This window comes from Apostichopus japonicus, chromosome 1, assembly GCF_037975245.1.
Source record: "Apostichopus japonicus isolate 1M-3 chromosome 1, ASM3797524v1, whole genome shotgun sequence".
NCBI lineage: Eukaryota > Metazoa > Echinodermata > Holothuroidea > Aspidochirotida > Stichopodidae > Apostichopus > Apostichopus japonicus.
Window position 1 is genome coordinate 2,081,526 of NC_092561.1, and position 18,783 is coordinate 2,100,308.

The 18,783-nt window shown below is 36.2% G+C and overlaps 2 protein-coding genes across 5 annotated transcripts in view; both read right to left on the bottom strand.

The window, feature by feature from the left end:
- LOC139977531 (transcriptional enhancer factor TEF-1-like) overlaps positions 1-159 on the bottom strand; it is a 40,209-nt gene extending 40,050 nt beyond the window's left edge. For all 3 annotated transcript variants that reach the window (XM_071987186.1, XM_071986950.1, XM_071987266.1), the window contains exon 1: positions 3-159. The gene's annotated coding sequence lies outside the window, so the exon portion shown is untranslated. The remainder of the gene's footprint in view (positions 1-2) is intronic.
- A 5,519-nt stretch (positions 160-5,678) lies between these two features.
- On the bottom strand, positions 5,679-18,720 carry LOC139977857 (beta-parvin-like). 2 transcript variants are annotated; one of them, XM_071987585.1, is made up of 14 exons: positions 18,571-18,720; positions 17,614-17,700; positions 16,888-16,958; positions 16,223-16,325; positions 15,713-15,856; positions 15,008-15,123; positions 14,384-14,442; positions 13,973-13,992; positions 13,507-13,568; positions 12,551-12,619; positions 11,811-11,912; positions 11,319-11,391; positions 10,215-10,322; positions 5,679-7,842 (listed from the first exon to the last, which is right to left on the bottom strand). In XM_071987585.1, the coding sequence occupies exons 1-13, from the start codon at positions 18,677-18,679 to the stop codon at positions 10,237-10,239; spliced, it is 1,101 nt and encodes a 366-aa protein (XP_071843686.1). In that variant the 5' UTR covers positions 18,680-18,720; the 3' UTR covers positions 5,679-7,842; positions 10,215-10,236. The 2 variants fall into 2 exon arrangements, with proteins under 2 accessions (XP_071843686.1, XP_071843766.1); XM_071987665.1 differs by lacking the exon at positions 10,215-10,322.
- Positions 18,721-18,783: the final 63 nt, after the last annotated feature.

Consider the following 18,783-nt stretch of genomic DNA (forward strand, 5'->3'; position numbering starts at 1 on the left):
ACATGCTGCATGTAATCCAAAGATCTTAAGGCACGTGTTGAGAGAGTTTTTGGACGGATTTAAGTGAAAAAAGAGACTTTTCGGGCCGGATTTTTGGCGTTCCAGAAGTCAGTTCGAAAGAATGTGAAGAATGAAGACTGGTATGAGCGTACGTTGCTGCATCGCTAAGCGATCAGCACCGTAGGGGGTGGGGCCTCTGAGGATAAATTGTGTAGAGAGAATTCGAATTTGATCAGCGTGTGATATTAAGCAATTGCACTGGTTAATTTTAATTTGTTGTTAATATGGTACACGGGTGACCCCCCATGATCATTCTGATTAGAAACGTACAGTGAATTTGACACGAGATCTTCTTTGTTGCAATAACATAGGCTCTGCGAATGGTTATTACAACATAATTTATGTGATTTGGGGAATTAACGTATATAGTAACATGTGATCTGTGGTACTCAAAGGGAGAAGGTAAACCTTTGTTGATATCATACATTTCTTCACTCGCTATCCAACAATACACAAGAAAACTTGTAAATGATATCGTTAACAGTTTTCAAAACACCTTTCTCGGATATTTACTGTATGTGGGTTAGTTCAATAATCGTTGAGCGTATCGCTGCAAAATAAATTTGAAGTAATATGTTTGATCTTCCTATCTGCCTACCCACCCCCCCCCCACCCCCTCACCTCCCAAATGAGAGTCGGTTAACAATACTTTAGAGTAGGTTAACATTACCACTTAGCAGTCGCGATTGTGACTGTGACGTTTAGGCGGATACTAGCCCCCCCCCCCATATATAAATATATATATATATATGACCTTCCTTACCGGTTTCGAACCTCTGGACTTACCATCAGCGTCCATAGCCTAGTGGTTAGGGTGTCCGCGTACAGAGCGGAAGGCCCGTGGTTCGAATCCCGGTGGAGGCTGAAAGTTTTTTTCACTGTTCTTGATTTTCCAACTCATTACGATTTTCATTTATATATATATATATATATATATATATATATATATATATATATATATATATATATATATGATTACTTATAACTCTTTTAGTAATTCAATAAACTGGAGGAACTTTTATTTTCCTTTTGATGCAGACCATATTGAGACCTTTTGGTTGCCTGCAATAAAAACAAAAAAGCAAAAATGTGGTCATTTTGTTACTTTGTAGCATCTATATGGCTGAACTTCAGCATTTGTCCAAAACGAGTTGGGGTGGGGGTGGGGTGGGGTGGGGGTGATAAGTTCGAGATGGTGGTGCCAATCACGAGCGACTGCAGGGCTGGAAATGTCACTGTCTATTCCCGGCATGTAACAGAGCTTTTTAAACTTTGGTGTAATTGGGATGAGTGATAGATTAGCTAAATTAAAACCAGTGCGGGCTGATCCAGGAATTCTTGAAAGGGATTTGAGAGTGTTGGAAGGGGGAGCATGAGGGAGTGGATAGATCTGGAGAATACTGGAGAATACGAATTTACTATGCGGTGCATAGAAAAAACATCGTTAAAAAGTATTGGACGCACGCGCACAAATGTCATATAATACTGTCTCCAAATTTCAGCAATCATACAATGGTTGGTCTATTTATGCGGAGGGGAGGGGGTGAGGGGGGGGTGTCCACGGCCCATGATTTTTCTTTTGTGAAGTTCGAAAGCTATCAGAAGAAGTCAATTAATGCAATCTGAAGCACATTTAGACCGGCTAAATTAGTTCTATAATTAGATCTATGAATACGGTTGTGCATTAGAATATTTTATTAATTTTTTTTTTTAATATTTATTTCGTGTGAGGTTGATCAGGGGGTGTACCCAACACCCCTTGGTATGCACTTGAGGGCGTCCTTCTTCCACGTAAGAATGTAAAAAGAAAATCCCAACTGAACGTATTCCTCTGACTGATTATGAGGGTGTGGGGACTTCCCCCTCCACCTTTGGGCACGTCATTTGTGCCGACAAAAGCGACAAAGATATCTATCATGACCATGAAACATAGGTCTGACCCCTGTTCAGCCCTCTCCCTCCCCTTAAAATTTCATTCCTGTGTCGAAGGTCACGCTGGCTCAGTTACATCATGACAATTCGTGAACATCATTATTGTCACATATTTGGCTACCAGTAAATATAGTTTCATAAACTATATCAAGTTCATGATGAAAAGTGTGCATAAGTTTGTGTATCTTTCTGGCCAATTCAACCTCTTAATTTAGCAGTTGTGTGTCCGTTTAATTAAAATAATTGGGAGGTAGATTTGAGTGTCTACTAGCAGTGACTGTATAGGGATACATGCGGATGACATAAACACTGTACAGTGCACGAACGAACACAAATTTGACAAGAAACACAAAGATATCGGACGAAAAAAACACACACTCACTCACGCACACATATACAACGAGATGTACAAATTCAACAATAACACGAACAAACATATAAATACACAAACTAATATAAAAAAATTGAGCAAAACGGCTTTCACGCCAGGGTAAACAACTATAGGCTATGTTAATTATAGCTAACTATACATACATGATTGACAGACAGTCTACATTTTCTGTGACGGAATACAGGTTTACTGCAAAGATATTGGAGTCGGGTAAGCTGATGAGTTAATTATTATAATTAATCAGTTTATGTTAGATGACTTACACGGTAATTAGCTCTGAATAAGTTTGTCTTTATTTTTAGTGTGGTTCTCCCCAAATTCCCGAAAGAGATGCACAATAATATAGATGGACCTTCCTTGATTGCGATTATGTATTACAATCACACACACTCACATATATGTATATATATATATATATATATATATATATATATATATATATATGTATGTATATATGTATATATATATATATAGATATAAATATATATATATATATGTATATATATAACTATATATATATAACTATATATATATAACTATATATATATATATATATATATATATATATATATATATATAAAAGCATAGACCTCTACAACACAATAAACATCGTACATAACTTATTACAATGTCACATTTGAAGATGTAGGTCAGTCGTTGAATAAACTGTCAACTTTATCCTTTCAAACCAGAGAACTTAGTTTCTTTCGCTTACATTCCACTTCGTACTACATATACCTACTGTTCTTGTTATCTGAAGGAACCTACATGTGAAATACCTATGAAAAAAAACCCTCTCATCAGTTCCCACGAAATAACTGTAAAATTGCAGGGTCACAACTATGACTTTTATTAGCCAAAAAAATAGAAATATAGTCATATATTTCTTTCTGTATTGATAGCAATCAGATAAACCATCTTGTCTTAGAGTTCGTGACCAAAAAAGTTCGAAGTTTTAAAGCTTTCGTGCTCTCCGGCGAAGTTTTAACGTACTTTGAAAAAAATTCTCCCTACTTGTACATGCTAACAATAGCTGACCTGCTACGATGATCTCATCAATTTTGGACTCGTTCATTAAATTATGGGTTCTTGGTGTTAGATTACAGTTTGTTATTGTTGACCAGTTTATACGCCCGTGATTGACTGACAGATTTAAGCTTGTAAACAAACTGCAGTAGCCGACTTTTGATGAACTGTTTGAGATTATAGACTCATGCCGAGATTTCAGGTCGCCTTTTCTCCTCAATGTAATCGGTACCAGATTTATAAGCTTTCACTGTGTGTGAAAGAGTTGGCAATAGCTATGAAACTATCTCAGTCAACTTTTTAAAACCCAAGTTCAGCCAACGGCTTTTGACACACAGATCAAATTGATAACCAAGTTCGCTATTCTAGATGCCATATCACACTGACAAATGTTGTGCCCTACGCGACTTACTTATCACGGACATATGCAGACAGTTGCAAGTTAAACTAAAGAAAGCTGTTGATAGTTGTTGTCTGGGCTATAATTATCAGATTAAAGAACCGTGTCTTACTGACCGAGCCATTTCCGGCGAAAGAAAAGTCTTAATTAGAACAAGAACGGAAATATTTGTTGGCTTCAATTGGCACTAATGAAAGCTACTATAGTCAGCTTATATTAGCGGGGTTATCATCAGCGCGCAATAATCAGGACGAAATGATGTTACTTAGTGCGGAAGTGCAATGATGCAAATAGAATTCTGGACAAGTTGTCACTGCATATCTTTTTTATCTTTTACTCGACCGTTAAGAATTATCGCGTCTCTGGATGGGAGTCACCAGATTATATCACTAGAAATTACTGGCGGTGTGAGAAAAGGTACTAAAGGACGGGAAGAGGGGAGGGGGTACGGGTGGTCTTCCCTTCCCCTGAACATTCCCTCCCCGAATTGAAAAAAAAGGGTTCACATTTGACTAAATGTTTAGTGATCTGTGGGTAATTTGAGGTTGAAGTTACTGTCTTTATGAAGATGAGAAAAAGGGACACACACTTTGGCGAGTCACGATTGTGTCATCATAGCTAGGATGTAAGGATTGGAAGTGTGAGGATGGAAGGAGCGAGGACCGGAAATGGGATGAGGGAAGCGAAGGATGATGACCGGGAACTTCCGGGAAGGGAGGACGGGTTGAGGATATTCAACGAGAGGAGCGAGTAAAAACTTAAGAAGGATGGGATTGGGCAAGAGAGGAGGGGCATGGAAGGAGGGATGCGGCGGAGGGGTGGATTTTTCAGATTTTGGGACACTAATTTATTTTCCCTATTCAACCACCGTCAGCGGGTAGGAGCCGGGGGGGGGGGGGCACGTGCCCCCACTTTTTTCCAAAATAGCAAGAGTGCCCTACTGGCAAATAAAATGTGGCCACTTGATGAAGAACTTTCTTTTGGATATCTTAAACCTTTGTTAAATTTTAATATTTTATTATAATTATTTATTTTTAGTCTGTACATGCTATTTTTAAAATGGCATCTCATATCATTTTTAACATTCAGAACTTGCTAAACTCATTCATATATAATTGCTGGCTCCTTCAAGTACCAATTCAGCTGAAAGATGTGAGAAGCACAATTATGTACAAAAGAGATACAACAGTCTGATGCTATTGAATGTACGCAAATCTAACACTGATAACTTGGATTTAACTGAGGCTGCTGAAGGCTTTTGTTCAAGGAATAAACACAGGAGGAATTTCTTTGAAAAGCTCTAAATTATGGATGGACAGAAGAACAGATGTAGGTTGATAGAGTCATGTGTACCATAATAATATTGATAGCATACTAACACATCATATATATTCAAGTGATATGGCCGGTGTGTATCGGTTTATAGCATAACGTGTCGTGGTTGTGGAATGAGAAAGTGCCCCTCTGATGTTGTGCTTTTGGAAGTTTCCTACCCCCCTGGCCACCATATATTCTAAACACATGCCCACGGCAATAGACCCAACATTATAATCTGAGTATAAAGTTATCAATCGCTCTTGTTAGCGCACAAACCAATATAGTACACGATAGTAATGGACCTTTATATTACCATTGTGTACTTTTATATCATTACATTATGGAACAGAAATTATGAACATTTCCTGAGCAACAAGACTAGAAACTGAAATAATACTTATAATAATAACAAGGTGCTTTATATAGCGCAGAAAAAAGAAAAGGAAAAAAACGGCCTCAAGGCGCTTTTAACATTAAGACAACCTTACAGACAGGAAAGAAAAAGTACAAAGAGTTGAAAACACACAATGAAAAAAAACACTTCCAAAAAAATTAAGTTATTAATCAATCTGTGAAATTTTTATTGGCAAGACAAATTCTACAGAAAGTTAATAAGTTAAGACAAGCACTTTTACAATTTTTTTCTCAAAGCTAGAAATTTGAATGATCTCATAAAATGAAATCAAGCTTACTATACTTTCTATTTCTAAATAAACAAAGGTATAAAGAAAGAAAGAGGGGAAAAATGATTTTGAAGGAGAAAGGAAGGTACAGACGTGAAAACAAAAGTGCCTGATAATAAAGTTTCATTAACAGGGAGTAATTAAACAATTACATGATTAACAAAGTAGTATTTTTTGCAAATGCTGTCACTTTTATTATTTGAGTAAAGCAAGGTTGTATTTTCGTAACATGATAACAAAACTAACACTCTTTTGTTGTTGATTCTTGTAACCAATCTGTAGCTAATCGAGTTATGCTTTTAAGCTTTCTTTAACAGTGCCCTCTATGATTTGTCGTAGGCATAATCTCGGAATGTTATACCGTAGATTTAAAATGACCACAGTTGCTCAAGTCTTTTAATAACAGGTCCTTTTCCCCCAAAATATTAAAAAATATTCAGATGGTCATAGTTCAACTGTTTTATTAACCACTGTACATTTCCAGCATTAAAGGCATTGAAGACTCGCCCCAAACAGCGTGCCGCCATCTTTAAAGAGTTAACTTTCTGTTGCTTGCAAGTGAAGTTTTTCTATTGTCGCTACAAAATGCAAACAGTAATGAAACGTGATACCTTGTTATCTTTAGCTGGACCTGAGATGTCCATTGCTGTATCGTTTGTACAGTGTGCTGTGGGTATTGATCACAGCTGTATGTACTGACTGTACACTAGTGTCTAATTACCGACGATAGCAAGCTGTGTGTGTATTTTCTGGGATCGATGGTGGTGTCTAACACTTTTGTTACACCTCATTCGAAACTAGGTAAGATAACTGGCATAAGATGTTTCTTTTTGCGCGAGTCTTCACACCCTTTAATAGGTGAAAGTAAAATACTGATAGCAAATGTCAACGAAAATCCTTGCAAAATTACCAAACTTTCACAATTGTTTTGACCCTTTTTTTAAATATTATATTATACCTGTGATTTGTTATCAGGTAGATAAATATTTCTATTTCAGACAGAGAGCAGTGAGATGGTTGGTGACAATTTAATCATATCTACAAAATTGGAAACAAAGTTTAGTATTAAACAAATGTTTATATTACACGAATATAAAATGGTATTAATAAGCATATGGAAGCAAACAGCACCAAAATTTTTGCTTCCCAAATATACAGGAAGAATATTAGAAAAAAACTATCAAATAAACTAAGCAAAACCTGAAAACGCTTTCAAAGAGTAGCATGACCTTAGTATAGAAATCAAAGGGAGAATTTGAAGAGCACGCTATCATAATCCGACCCAATATACGCAGGAACGGTAATAAACTTACAACTACTGCGAAACGGACAGAGCCCCATCTTTTATAGCAGTCGTGCAAAGAGCGGCCTGAGGGCACACTTTCTGTGGCCTTCCGAAAGATTTTCCAAAATCCTTAAATCAACTGAAACAATGGAATTTCACCGAATCACTGATAGGAAAAATCACTAAAAATATGTATTCTTTGGATTTATTTTTCGTAGTTTTTTTCACAACAAAACAGATGCCCGTGCAGGCTTTGTTATTCGTATCATGTGATATTTTTAGTTTCATCATGGGAGTAGGTAGGTATATCCTTAAGCATTGCAGCCTGGGGATTAAGGTACAAAATGTCACTTCTGTCTGCGAGAACAATTTGGCACACCTGCTCGTTTCAGAACAACTCAGAGGTATAAACTAAAGGGTTCAAAGGGAGAAATACAATCACTATTATAGGCACAATGGCAGATCTACACACTATATATGTACACGGAGGATAGAAAATAAAGTATATTGCAATCGTTATTATTTATGATTGATAATCGTTTTTTAAAATTGGTTTGACGATTTCTCTCTGCATTAATAGCAAACCGGTTCTACGTGTCGCGAAGATGCATCAATTCTCTCTTGTGACATCAACCAAGATCACAGGATCAAGTCGGCCGATGAAATCTTTCTCAAGAAAGATGTTTGTATTTGGTAAAAATGTTGTAAAGAACCCTCAGCGTGGACTTCAGATCAAAGTTAACGATATCTGAAAAAATGGACAGAGGAACATGTAAAACAAATGTAAGTTAGGGACCCAAAAATCACTGAGATTAGCTAATTAGCTAGAGAATATGCTTGAATGGGAAGGTTTCCACATGTCAAATCCCTCCCCCCCAACAAACTTAGTATTTTTACTAATTTCTATGACTAAAACATCATTGCCATGCATAAGCGGCAACCACATTTTCCCCCACCCCCCCTCTCTTAATGCATTTGGACTGAGATATGAGAATGTTCAAGTTGGCACTAAGCAGCTAGATTCTGAATGTACCCACTTATACCCAATAACAAGTTGCATGGATGGACTTATCATCACATTGTAACTAGAGATGGACTACTGAATTGGAACAGATTGGCACAACTGCTTCCAATTTTGAGGTTTTTGAGTTGAGTAAGCAGATTCTAGGCACTATGTCCTTAAGGAGACGTACACTGCGAACATGTTAAAATGTAATATGATAATCTTGTTACAATACGTGCAGAGTGCAAAATGAAGAAGGAGAAAAAAAAGGTTGTCCTCAGAGAGATAGAATGAAAGAATAGTGCATTATGTGAGAGTTATAAAAAAAAAACAACTCTAAAAACTATAAAGTCAACAAACCACTGCAGGAAGAGGATAAAAGAACGATAATGAAGAATCAAATAATCATGCTATAACTCTGATAATAACCTTCAAAACAGTGTTAAAGGACATCATTGTATACAGAGGTAGCATCACAGCAGGGGGAGGGGGTGTTGGGGAAGGAGGGAGGGACAAGGAGGGGGTGCATCTTAAGACTGATATTCATGACCTGTGTTCTAGAGAGGATACCAAGGGATAAACTTTGTATGGTACATGAGTAAAGGTGACAATCATTGAGAAACTGTGTTCACACTGGAGATGAAGGAATAATAAGAGAAAAGGGGGTAAAGGAGATGGTGTGGGGGGGGGGGGAGGGGTGGAAAGGGGGTATGAGAAAGACCAAGAGAGCAGTCCTTTAATGGGTCTGTCCAATAATCCTCTGGGAAGGGGCAAAGTTTTTATGCCACTTTGATTCTACAGCAGCAATAAATGATCAATGTTTTACTGCTATTATTCCAGAGAATCAAACCTCCTGTGGGTAAGTATAAGGGGACAGGGGAGGGGGGGGATTAAGGTGGATCCACTATCGACAGGAACTTTCAGGTTCAGCACAGAATTAATCTCTCCCTTGTGATGTCTTTCATGCAGTACAGGGAAGACATATCATATCACTAAATCACTAAATCTTAACACACAAAGACCGGCAGTCTAAATCGATGCTGTAAGTGCAAAGCCCATGTCTGTAGCGATAGATGTTACTGATCTCAACTCAACAGTTTTAGCATCATTCAAATGGAAGTTAAGTCTTTAATAACCTCAACTGGCAAGCCTCCAGATTTTTTTCACCCTTAACAAAGGGCAGGGTGTTCATTTGGACTCCCCCCCCCCCATTTTAGCCAACAAAAAGTTAAATAAATATGTTACATTATCAGTTTTGCTGAGACTTTAAGCAGAACAGGGGCCAAGGTCACAACCTTTATGATGCCTCAGTACCTCCAGCCTGTCTCAATATGAATAAGTACTTGTGAAGTCAATTAAAGATAGTCAAGACCCTTTTTTTATCGAAATCATAATCTTAAATGCACAGCCTCAAGATTTGAACCTGAACAGAAAGTTTAAACACTAGTCAGTTGAGAGGGCTGTGAATATAAGACCACCAGAGACATTCCATACATCTGTGGGCAGGACTTACTTGAAAATTATCAATGAAACTCATAAACCAATACTGACGTTAGTAGAACAGAATTACAATACATTCAAACAACCTTGTTAAAACTAATAATTCTACACAGTCACAAAACATCTCAAATTGAAACAATTAAGTTTATAACTGGGAGAGAAGTTTTTACTTTTTTTTTTCAATTGAGAAGTGAATTCACAATCCAATTAAATCACAGAAAGGGCAAAAAAACTCCTTCAAAGTCACACAAGAATCTTTTTCAGTTTTAACCAAATTCTCACTTTTTTTTTGCTTTTTTTTGTGATCCAACCAATTAAAGTTTTTGGATGCATACTTGTTTGTCACCTTATTATAAGGCTGATTGGGTTTTGCAGATCTGATCATCGTCTAACGATGCTACTGTCTTAGTAATTTTATCTTTTATCTGTGAGTCTACTATAAACATTCCACGACATGGTTCACTAATTCTGGATGTTATCTATTCACATCAAAAGCTGGGAAGCAAAGATGTTAGTTCAGAATCGTTAAAACAAAACTCAAGAAACTAAAGATAAAAAAAAAACTAGAATCGAAAAACACTCAAAACTGAAAAATGAGAGAAAGTATAACTGGAAACCTTGAAGAAAATTGGAAATGAATCAGATTTTGTTGTCAGCCTGTTTATGTTTTAGGAAAAGGTTGTAGATAGTTCGAAGAACAGACTTAAGGTGACCCTGGGCCACGTCTGGAAGAGAAAAGATTTGCAAAAGGTAAGAAACGAAAAAGAATAAAGGTAAAAAAATATAAATGATCATAAAAAGAAGAAAAAGAAAAGACAAGAAAAGGAGATATGATGTAGTTAGGATGAGATATGGACAGAGAAATGAAATATTGCTTTGTTTTAATGTTTTTTACGACAGAAAGCATTTATAGAAAATTGCTCTGGAGAATGAAGTAGAAAAAATGAGAAACATTAGAAAGTACTTCTCTGTAGAGCATTAAAATCAAGATTTTGTCAAGATGTGAAAGGAGGCGATGCATTTACTGTCATTAGATATCCTCTACGTTGAGGTTCCACATTTATTTTTGGGGGGGGATGGGGAGGGGGAGATGATATAAAAGGCATGCAGATGCCTAAAATTGATCTGTTCTTATTGAGCCTGCCAATGGAGATCAATTAAGTTAATATTTTTAACATCAATTCCATAGTCCAAGCTAGCTTTTCGTGTATTCTGAGCAAATATATTCTGAGAGTTGGGAGGGAGGGGGGGAGGGGAAGTGTTGGGTGATGGCTCAGTTCTCATGGAAGTTCCCAAGGTCTTGGGTCTAATCATTTGCAGGCGTCTGTTCTAAGTTAGCTAATCATTTGAATGCAAATTGTATTAATCGCTTTGTCCTTGAGCCCAACATCTGACATCCAGTTTGCTACTCGTTGTTATTTTTGATGTACGACTAAGAGGGATAACCATGACTCATTTGATGCAACCTAACAACGATAGGCTGTGTCTGTTTTTGTTGCTTAAATGCACTCTACTGATCAAAAGGTAAAATAGCAAGAAATGGTCCAATTGCAAATTGCGGTTGCATATTTTGAATTGAAACATTAATTCTTACTAAATGGAATATTTTATTAAAAATGAAAAGACACACAAATGAGCTCCCAAGAAAATAAATATCGTCAAAAATGAATTAATAAACTAAAATACAAAATAAAATGTTTATTAAACTGTTCAGGAATTACCTTCGGCTCGCGCTTTGGCTTTGGGCAAACCAGCGTCCTCCATCAGCTCAAAGGCAAAGTTCACATTGTGCACCTTGAACAAAAACAGTTGGAGAAGATATATGAACAATTTGAATGTCAACGAAAAACATTCAGGAGATAAGCCAGATTTTCTTTGTTTGAATATTAAAATTATTCTAACGATCACAGGATAACAAAGTTTGGTGGAAAAACCACCGAATGATGTAAGAAGTATTCACAACAAGAACTTAAGGTGAAATCATCTTTTCACTTTTGATTATAAATTTTGATTAAAATAACGAGGAAGGTAAGCTGAGGAGGCCATGGACACTACTCATTAATTAATTAATTAATCATAAATGGAGCAACAAGAGACTACTAGACCAAATACACAGGAGAGGATTTCCTTTTTAAAAGTTGATGACTAAGACACAAAGATAAAGGTGGAGGAGGAGGGTGACAATGAAACATAAGAGCTCTTTGTTTTTTTACCTTTTCTTCAAAGTTTTCAGGTGTCATGTGGTAACAGTGCAGGGGTACAAAGTAACCTTCCAGAAGACCCATCAACAAGATAAAGAACACACCATCATCAAACTACAAAACAAGAAAAGAAAAGAACAGTAAAAGATGGTGACAAATAAATATATACTCAAGGGTTAAGTCTAACCTATTAACAAGGAGATAGAAAACTATCTTGATGCATTCCAGGAATAAATGCTTGGGTACACCCTCTGTGAGAGTGATGACAAACCTTAACAAAATAAATATCAATCTTTTCTTGATACAGTAAATAAACAACTGGTTAGTGGATAAGTCTTTGTGAAGTAGAACATGTTACAAACCCAATGCTGTCACAATCACTATTTAATGAAATTAATTGAAGAATTTAATTTATCAATTAAGCATGGACTAGCCACACAACAGATGCATCTACACATTACAAATAAACCCTGTTTTAAAGCAGTGCAGACATCTTTAACTTCTAAATAAATCAAACAAAACTTAGCAAATTGCTTATCCACTAGAGAGCCTGTGGAAGAGAATGTGTAAAAGTAATTTTGCCTGACGTTTCGAACCTAGCAGGATCTTCTTCAGAGGCTGAAAACAGCTTTTATTTCTGTTTGTTGTTACATAGTATTAAGGAGTTGCTTCTACCGGTGAAAGAATGTGATGTTACATGACAAGGAAACTTAATTCTTGGAAACAAAACCAATACTGTTTAGATACTTTACCTGATTGTCTAAATCAGTGACTTCAATGTGAAGCTTGTTCAGATGTTTGTTTGCAAATGTTACCAGTGACTACAGGATAAAAGAAAGAATAAATACATTAAAAAATATATATATATAAAAAAAACTGCATTTTGTAATCACAGGGAAAAAATTTATGTTCAAATTTTGTGTAGCAATGTTGAAGGCTGTGAGCTGTGTCTCACATGAAATAGTATGGTTGCTATGCGCAGAACTAATACACATATTAACACTTGTATAGCAGTTTATTGATAACTTGTTCCCAGAATCACATAAATCAATATATGTGGGGTTAAATGTACAAACCATGAATCGACAGTAACAATAACTTAACACTCCCAGCCAATAATTGATATATAAATAAAACTCAATGTTTTAGTTAATTTATGGTAGAATACAAACAAAATGTTCTGATATTGAAAGGATTTTGAAAACATTGCGGGCCATTTTGGGTACCATGTCAAAATGAGGATACTGATGGGGCTGCAGCTTCACGTGGCCAGGCTGCACAGGACATAATCTGCTGTGCTCCACAGTTACACTAATAGCTACAGTAGGTCGGCAGAGCCGATCTCCAAATTGATACTGATTCAGCACAGCTGAGCAGAAACTTGCAGCTGCTGCAGCTTTTCATTTTAACAAAATGAATAAAACAAATTCAGAGAACTTTCTCAAGGAAAGATGTGGCTTGAAAACTGTCTCCTGGATAGCAGAAAGTTTGCCCATGGTACACATGCGGCCCGCACTTTGTCCACCTGTGCTGTACTGCCTGTACAGACATGTGCAGAATATAGGGTTGACTTGATGTGTGTGTGTGTGTCACATACGTAGCTGAGTTTGATCACACTATTGTGCATCACACACACCTCTGTTGGAATTGTTTTATCAATTTTGTTTCCGTTTAAGAAAAACCGCTTGAACTAGCTTAATCAGTTTACCTTTTTGACAACATTCAGCTTGTCTGGTGCATGATCAAACAGAGTATCGAAAGCATCTCTCTCTACGTACGAAATAAGAAGTAAAAAGTCAGCCGTCATTCTCTGTAGTTACAAACTTACAAAATTTAGATTTAAGATTTAAGGGAAAACCAAACTAAAAAGGATCTTTCAGTGCTCTTGGGGGGTATTAGGGGGAATTAAAAAAGGGGTACTTCTTCTACCCTATGACAACCAAAAATCTATATCCTTTACTTTATAATATGAAAGGCTCCTCAAATCCCTCTTCTTAATTCCACTTTTCATAGGTCAAACCATATTTATGATTAGGGCAAACATTTATTTGCCCATCAAAGCTGAGAGCTTAAACACTTTCTAAAGTTTTACATCTGCTGTCATTAAATACAAAGAAATGATAACATTTTGTTGACAATGTTGAAGTATGAAATAACAATTGTCAGCAACTTACCAAATCTTCCTCCAACAGCCCTTTGAAGAAAAGAAAAGGAAAGCAGTTATAACAGCTGCATAGATGTCGAACACAAATAGCAAATCATGACTTTTGCTGATTTTACCACAACTGTTGGAAATTTGTTTTGAAGAACTTCACCTCAACATAGAGACGTTGTACCATCAAAGTTTATGCTCTAAACATCAAAGAAACAAATAACTTAGTTTTTTTCTCATTTGGACTGTACTGCTCAGGATTTTGTGACGCCACACTGAATAGGCTATTCCCTGAGTTTCACAAAACGAAGTCTTTCAAAGGATTATGCCAATTTGGCTACTTACAACACAAAAGTGGTTAAAATTATTAAATTAAATTTCTGATGGCGGAATAGAATTCGCGTCAATTTTCTGCTTTGCTTAAATTACTTACTCATTAGTTGCAGTTATTTGCACGGTGACTTTCTTGGCATGCAGCATTCCCTCTTGTTTCTGCAGAAGGTTATACCGAAAGAAAAGTTGCATTAATCTGCAGCAACATTTAATGTTCTCTTTACTACTTTTTTTAAAGTAATAATATTATCAAAGATTAAAAAAAAAGAAAACTTGTGATACTAGTTGGTACAAAATTTGATCTGGTCATCCAAAAACATTAGAAAATGAGATATTTTTTATATATTGGTAGGGAAGAATAACTAACAGATCTATTCCTAGAATAGAACAGCAAAAGTTCTGATTTTATTGTAGTGTGCATCCATCTAACCTTTGACCTCTGATGTGATGTTAGCATCAGAAGGTCATTGTTACAATCATAAAAAAATGCTAAAGAAGACCCAAAATGGTCACCTATGAGAACATATTACACTTTCTTCAAGACCCAAAGCGGGCATCTTTTTCACAAAAATGCTTTATCAATGGAGACGTCTCAATGTCTGACACACTGAGGGTTTTTACGGGCTATTTCGTTTCCATTTTACGCACTGTTTCGTCCCCACTTTTCATTCCCATGTTACGGACTATTTCATTCCCATTTTACGGACTATTTCCTTCCATTTACCTGGATGTAAACTGCTTTAGCTTCCACATATTCTGGTATCCTGATCGGAGCTTTGAAATGAAACGCTAAAGCCACCAGGAGATGAAGAATGGCAATGAGATTCCTAGAATGAATACCTGGGAAAATAAAATTGCAAAAATGGTATGTAAAATCAGAATCTTGACTGGAAATTTGTAAAGGAAGAATTAAAGAGCAAAGAATTTATTGACAGGAACAACAAACATAGTGAAAAAAGAAGAACATTGATTCGCTGATTAGTTACAAAGAGGCAAATGAAGGCCAACAGCTGACTATGAAAGTAAATAAGATGCTACATTGTGCATATACATAGATACAGTCTTTCTTATCCACAGCGTCCTATCAAACACTACCAACAAGTATAATTCTAGAGAGATAAACTACAGTCTTGAATAAAGTCTCAATAATCAACTGCCAAATGTCAAAGGGGACCAGATATAGTATTTCAAGATGCAAGGAGGATCTGTTTTTGCCTTACTGGTATTTTGCCTTACTTGCATTTTCAAAGATGCAAGTTCTCTTGCTCACTTTGCCCCAATAAAAGGTGTTGTGTAAATCACTTTGAGATCTCCAAAGTGAACAGTGACTGCCACATGATTTACATGACTGAGCTTTCATATGATGTCATTGGGATAAAATATCAAGATTGAAAATTAAAAAAATTAAATTAAAAGTTGATGTACTCACTGTCCACACTCCATTTTAACTTTGTCCAACGTTGCATATTCATTTGTTGATTAACCATTTCCAAAACCCTTGTCAGTTTCTGCTTCTGGAAAACCTCCGACTGCATCACCTCCCTTACTTCCAGTTTCACACCGGACAATTTCTCTGAAAGAGATCAACGAACCATGAAATGGACGATTCATCGAGAGGGGCCTTGGCTCCCTCTTCTGGAAAGGATTTTTTTTCTTGTTCTTGGAGATAAAAATAAGCTGCAAATATAGTTTCGCTCAATACAAGGCACATAGTCGACGCATTTAGCAGGCTGTTAAACCCCATGGGTGTACACACCTCTGCCTTCAACCTCTCACAAAAATTAATTGTTTCAAAAATTCATTGCATTTAGACCTGGGTGAGGATGCTCTCAGACAACCACCCCCCCCACCCACCCTGCATGGAGAGTTGGCTTCAATGATTTCAAGGCCACACTAACCCACCCATATAAACTCCTGGATTCAACGCTAGATTTCTTACCAACAAGATTTCCAAGAATTTGTCCATCATGAAGATCTTCTTCTAAATTTCTGATAATGATCCGCTGCTCTTTGAGTTCTTCTGAGATCCATTCTTTCAATACCTGGAATAACGAGAAAAAAATATATAACAATATTACAATAACAGTTGGTGTGAAAAATTTGACAGATATGTGTCAAACGTCATGAATTCTGTTACATTAAAACTTAATGCATTCACCAAATCATGGGAACAATTTAGTATTCACATTTTGCATAGCAGCTTTGAGGCTTGTCCACTTTGCTTCCCATAAAACACTGAAAATTACATTTTTCCTGTGTGCAAACACGGCTCTCTCTCTATATATATATTTGTATAGCAATTTCCCCATTTTCCATAGAATTTTTCTGTAGAATACAAGATAAATTATTATCCCTGTAGTTAAAGGTGGAAATTGAGTACAAGTTTTCCTTTAAAGTTATTTCTGAAAGTTTTGTTCTAATTCATCGTCCAAATTATTATATGTTTTTGGTCTTACAATGATTTCCACATGGTACCTGGAGCAGCTGCCAATCATCTTAATTGTATTATGATTAAAACAAAAATGTCAATCAAACATTCATATTTCATATCATAGTTTTGTTCATGCATATTCATTGTTTTCTTCAACTCAACGAGTGATGTACCTGCATTAACTCTTTCAACTTCGCATCGTCTTTGGATTCAGATTCGATGAGGTAAATTTCTTCACCTTCCTCTGTCAAAATGAAAATGGAATTTGTTTAACAAAAATAACCTTTCTTGAAAACTCTGGAACTTTGTTTTGTTTTCTGTACCACTGTGAGCTAATGCTTAACTACAAATAGTTCAATAGCATATTTTGTTAAACCACCAGTAAATTTATCTACAGCAGGTGTAATGCCAATGCAGCTTGTTCAGTTTGCAGACAAGGTGGTTGGTGGAGGGGGGGGGGGGGGTGGAGGAGCTAAGATCATGCAACTAAACTGAACTAAAACTTCAGGTAAATTATGGACAAAAATTCAATCACTCTTGTGGGAAATGTCCAGATATTTTCCCTCTCAGTGACAATGCTGAAGTCCTTAGTCATTGTTGCTGTAATCAGATATATGCGTTGATATATACTTCTGAGTTTAAGTGTGAACTTTCTTCATTCAAAATGTTAAACTACTCTCTTCAGCCATATATTCTTTCTCCTTGTTCTCTTAATAATAGTTGTGCCGTTCAAATTCTGTTAAGTGCAATGGTTCATTTTCCACACTTGGAATACACACCACACTGAAAGGAATCAGTGAAATGAATCACTAACAATTTCAAAATAAACAAAAGATGAAAATACTCATTAAAATAACAGTTAATTTGTAAGAAGATTAAACAATAAAAGTAAAACTAACCTAAATTAATATCAAGCTGGTCTACTATATCCACAGGGCTTCCAGGAGAATCAATGGCATGAATGCCCTCAAGATTTAAGTCATCCACTGGGAGAAAAATAAGGAACATTTGAAGAAAATACATTAAGAATTAAATAAAGTAATTTTATTCTACAAAATTATGGTCTACTTTGGGAAATTTTCGGATTTCACCATGGCAATGCAACATTAGTCCCAGTAATAATTTTCTCAGAGTGCTCTGATATAGTATGTTTTAGTCTTGCATTACTCCATAAGAACCAAATTCCTATCTTATTAGTGGTTGAGCACATGGAATTTCATATGCATTCCACACATTAACATAGACTGCTCTATGATACGAACTAAACTACGCAATGACATTAGTGAAGAAGATACTTCTATGGAAATTGCCCAAAGTTTCATAAGATTTTAGTAAAAACGTGTAAAACACCTCTGTATGTGTAGGTTCAACATTGCGGTTCAACATTTGGGAAATTTCTTACACAAGGAGAAATAATTGGGCGTTTCATCGTATCATTATTCATCAACAATGCTAGGCCTATCATCATGCAATATTGCAAGGTTCTGTGTATAGGATAAGGGAATGACAAACATCTTTACTTCTGCATAACATATTGCTTGTTCTTGCATAGCATTTTGCTATGAATTACTATAAAATAATTTCCTGCAACGATAATTTTGCAGTGCACGGTTACACAAGAGCCTATTGAATTGGCTTAGAAAATATGGTATGCCATGTATGTGCATCCGCTCCTCGTAACACTACAGTATAGGCCAACACCTACATACATATATATACTAAGATTAGCCGGTGGATGACTATTGATACACTCAGTGTAGTACTAGTATATGCATGTACACACGACACCAATATTTAATATTTTCTTTTTCATCTCTACTTCGAAGACCCAGCGATTAGTAAAACTTGCTACTCACAGTCTTGACTGTCTTTCTTCTTTTTCCTGCCAAGTGTCGTCACTTTTTCAATAAACGACTTTTCCTTGGTTGGAGAGCCAGGCTCTTTTTTGGGTGTTGTCGATGACATTCTTTTCCCTCACGTAAGTTCAAAACATTCACACACCACAGTACGTACATTTACAGATAACAATTTGTTTAGAGTTTTCCATTCAGCCGTTTCTATTGTTGTGA

Coding starts and splice junctions, on each gene's coding strand:
- LOC139977857 (XM_071987585.1), bottom strand. CDS start 18,679: ATGTCATCGACAACACCCAAAAAAGAGCCTGGCTCTCCAACCAAGGAA. Junction 15,857..16,222: donor AATTCTTGGAAATCTTGTTG/GTAAGAAATCTA, acceptor GATCTCTTTCAG/AGAAATTGTCCGGTGTGAAA. Junction 13,569..13,972: donor GGCTGTTGGAGGAAGATTTG/GTAAGTTGCTGA, acceptor TTTCGTACGTAG/AGAGAGATGCTTTCGATACT.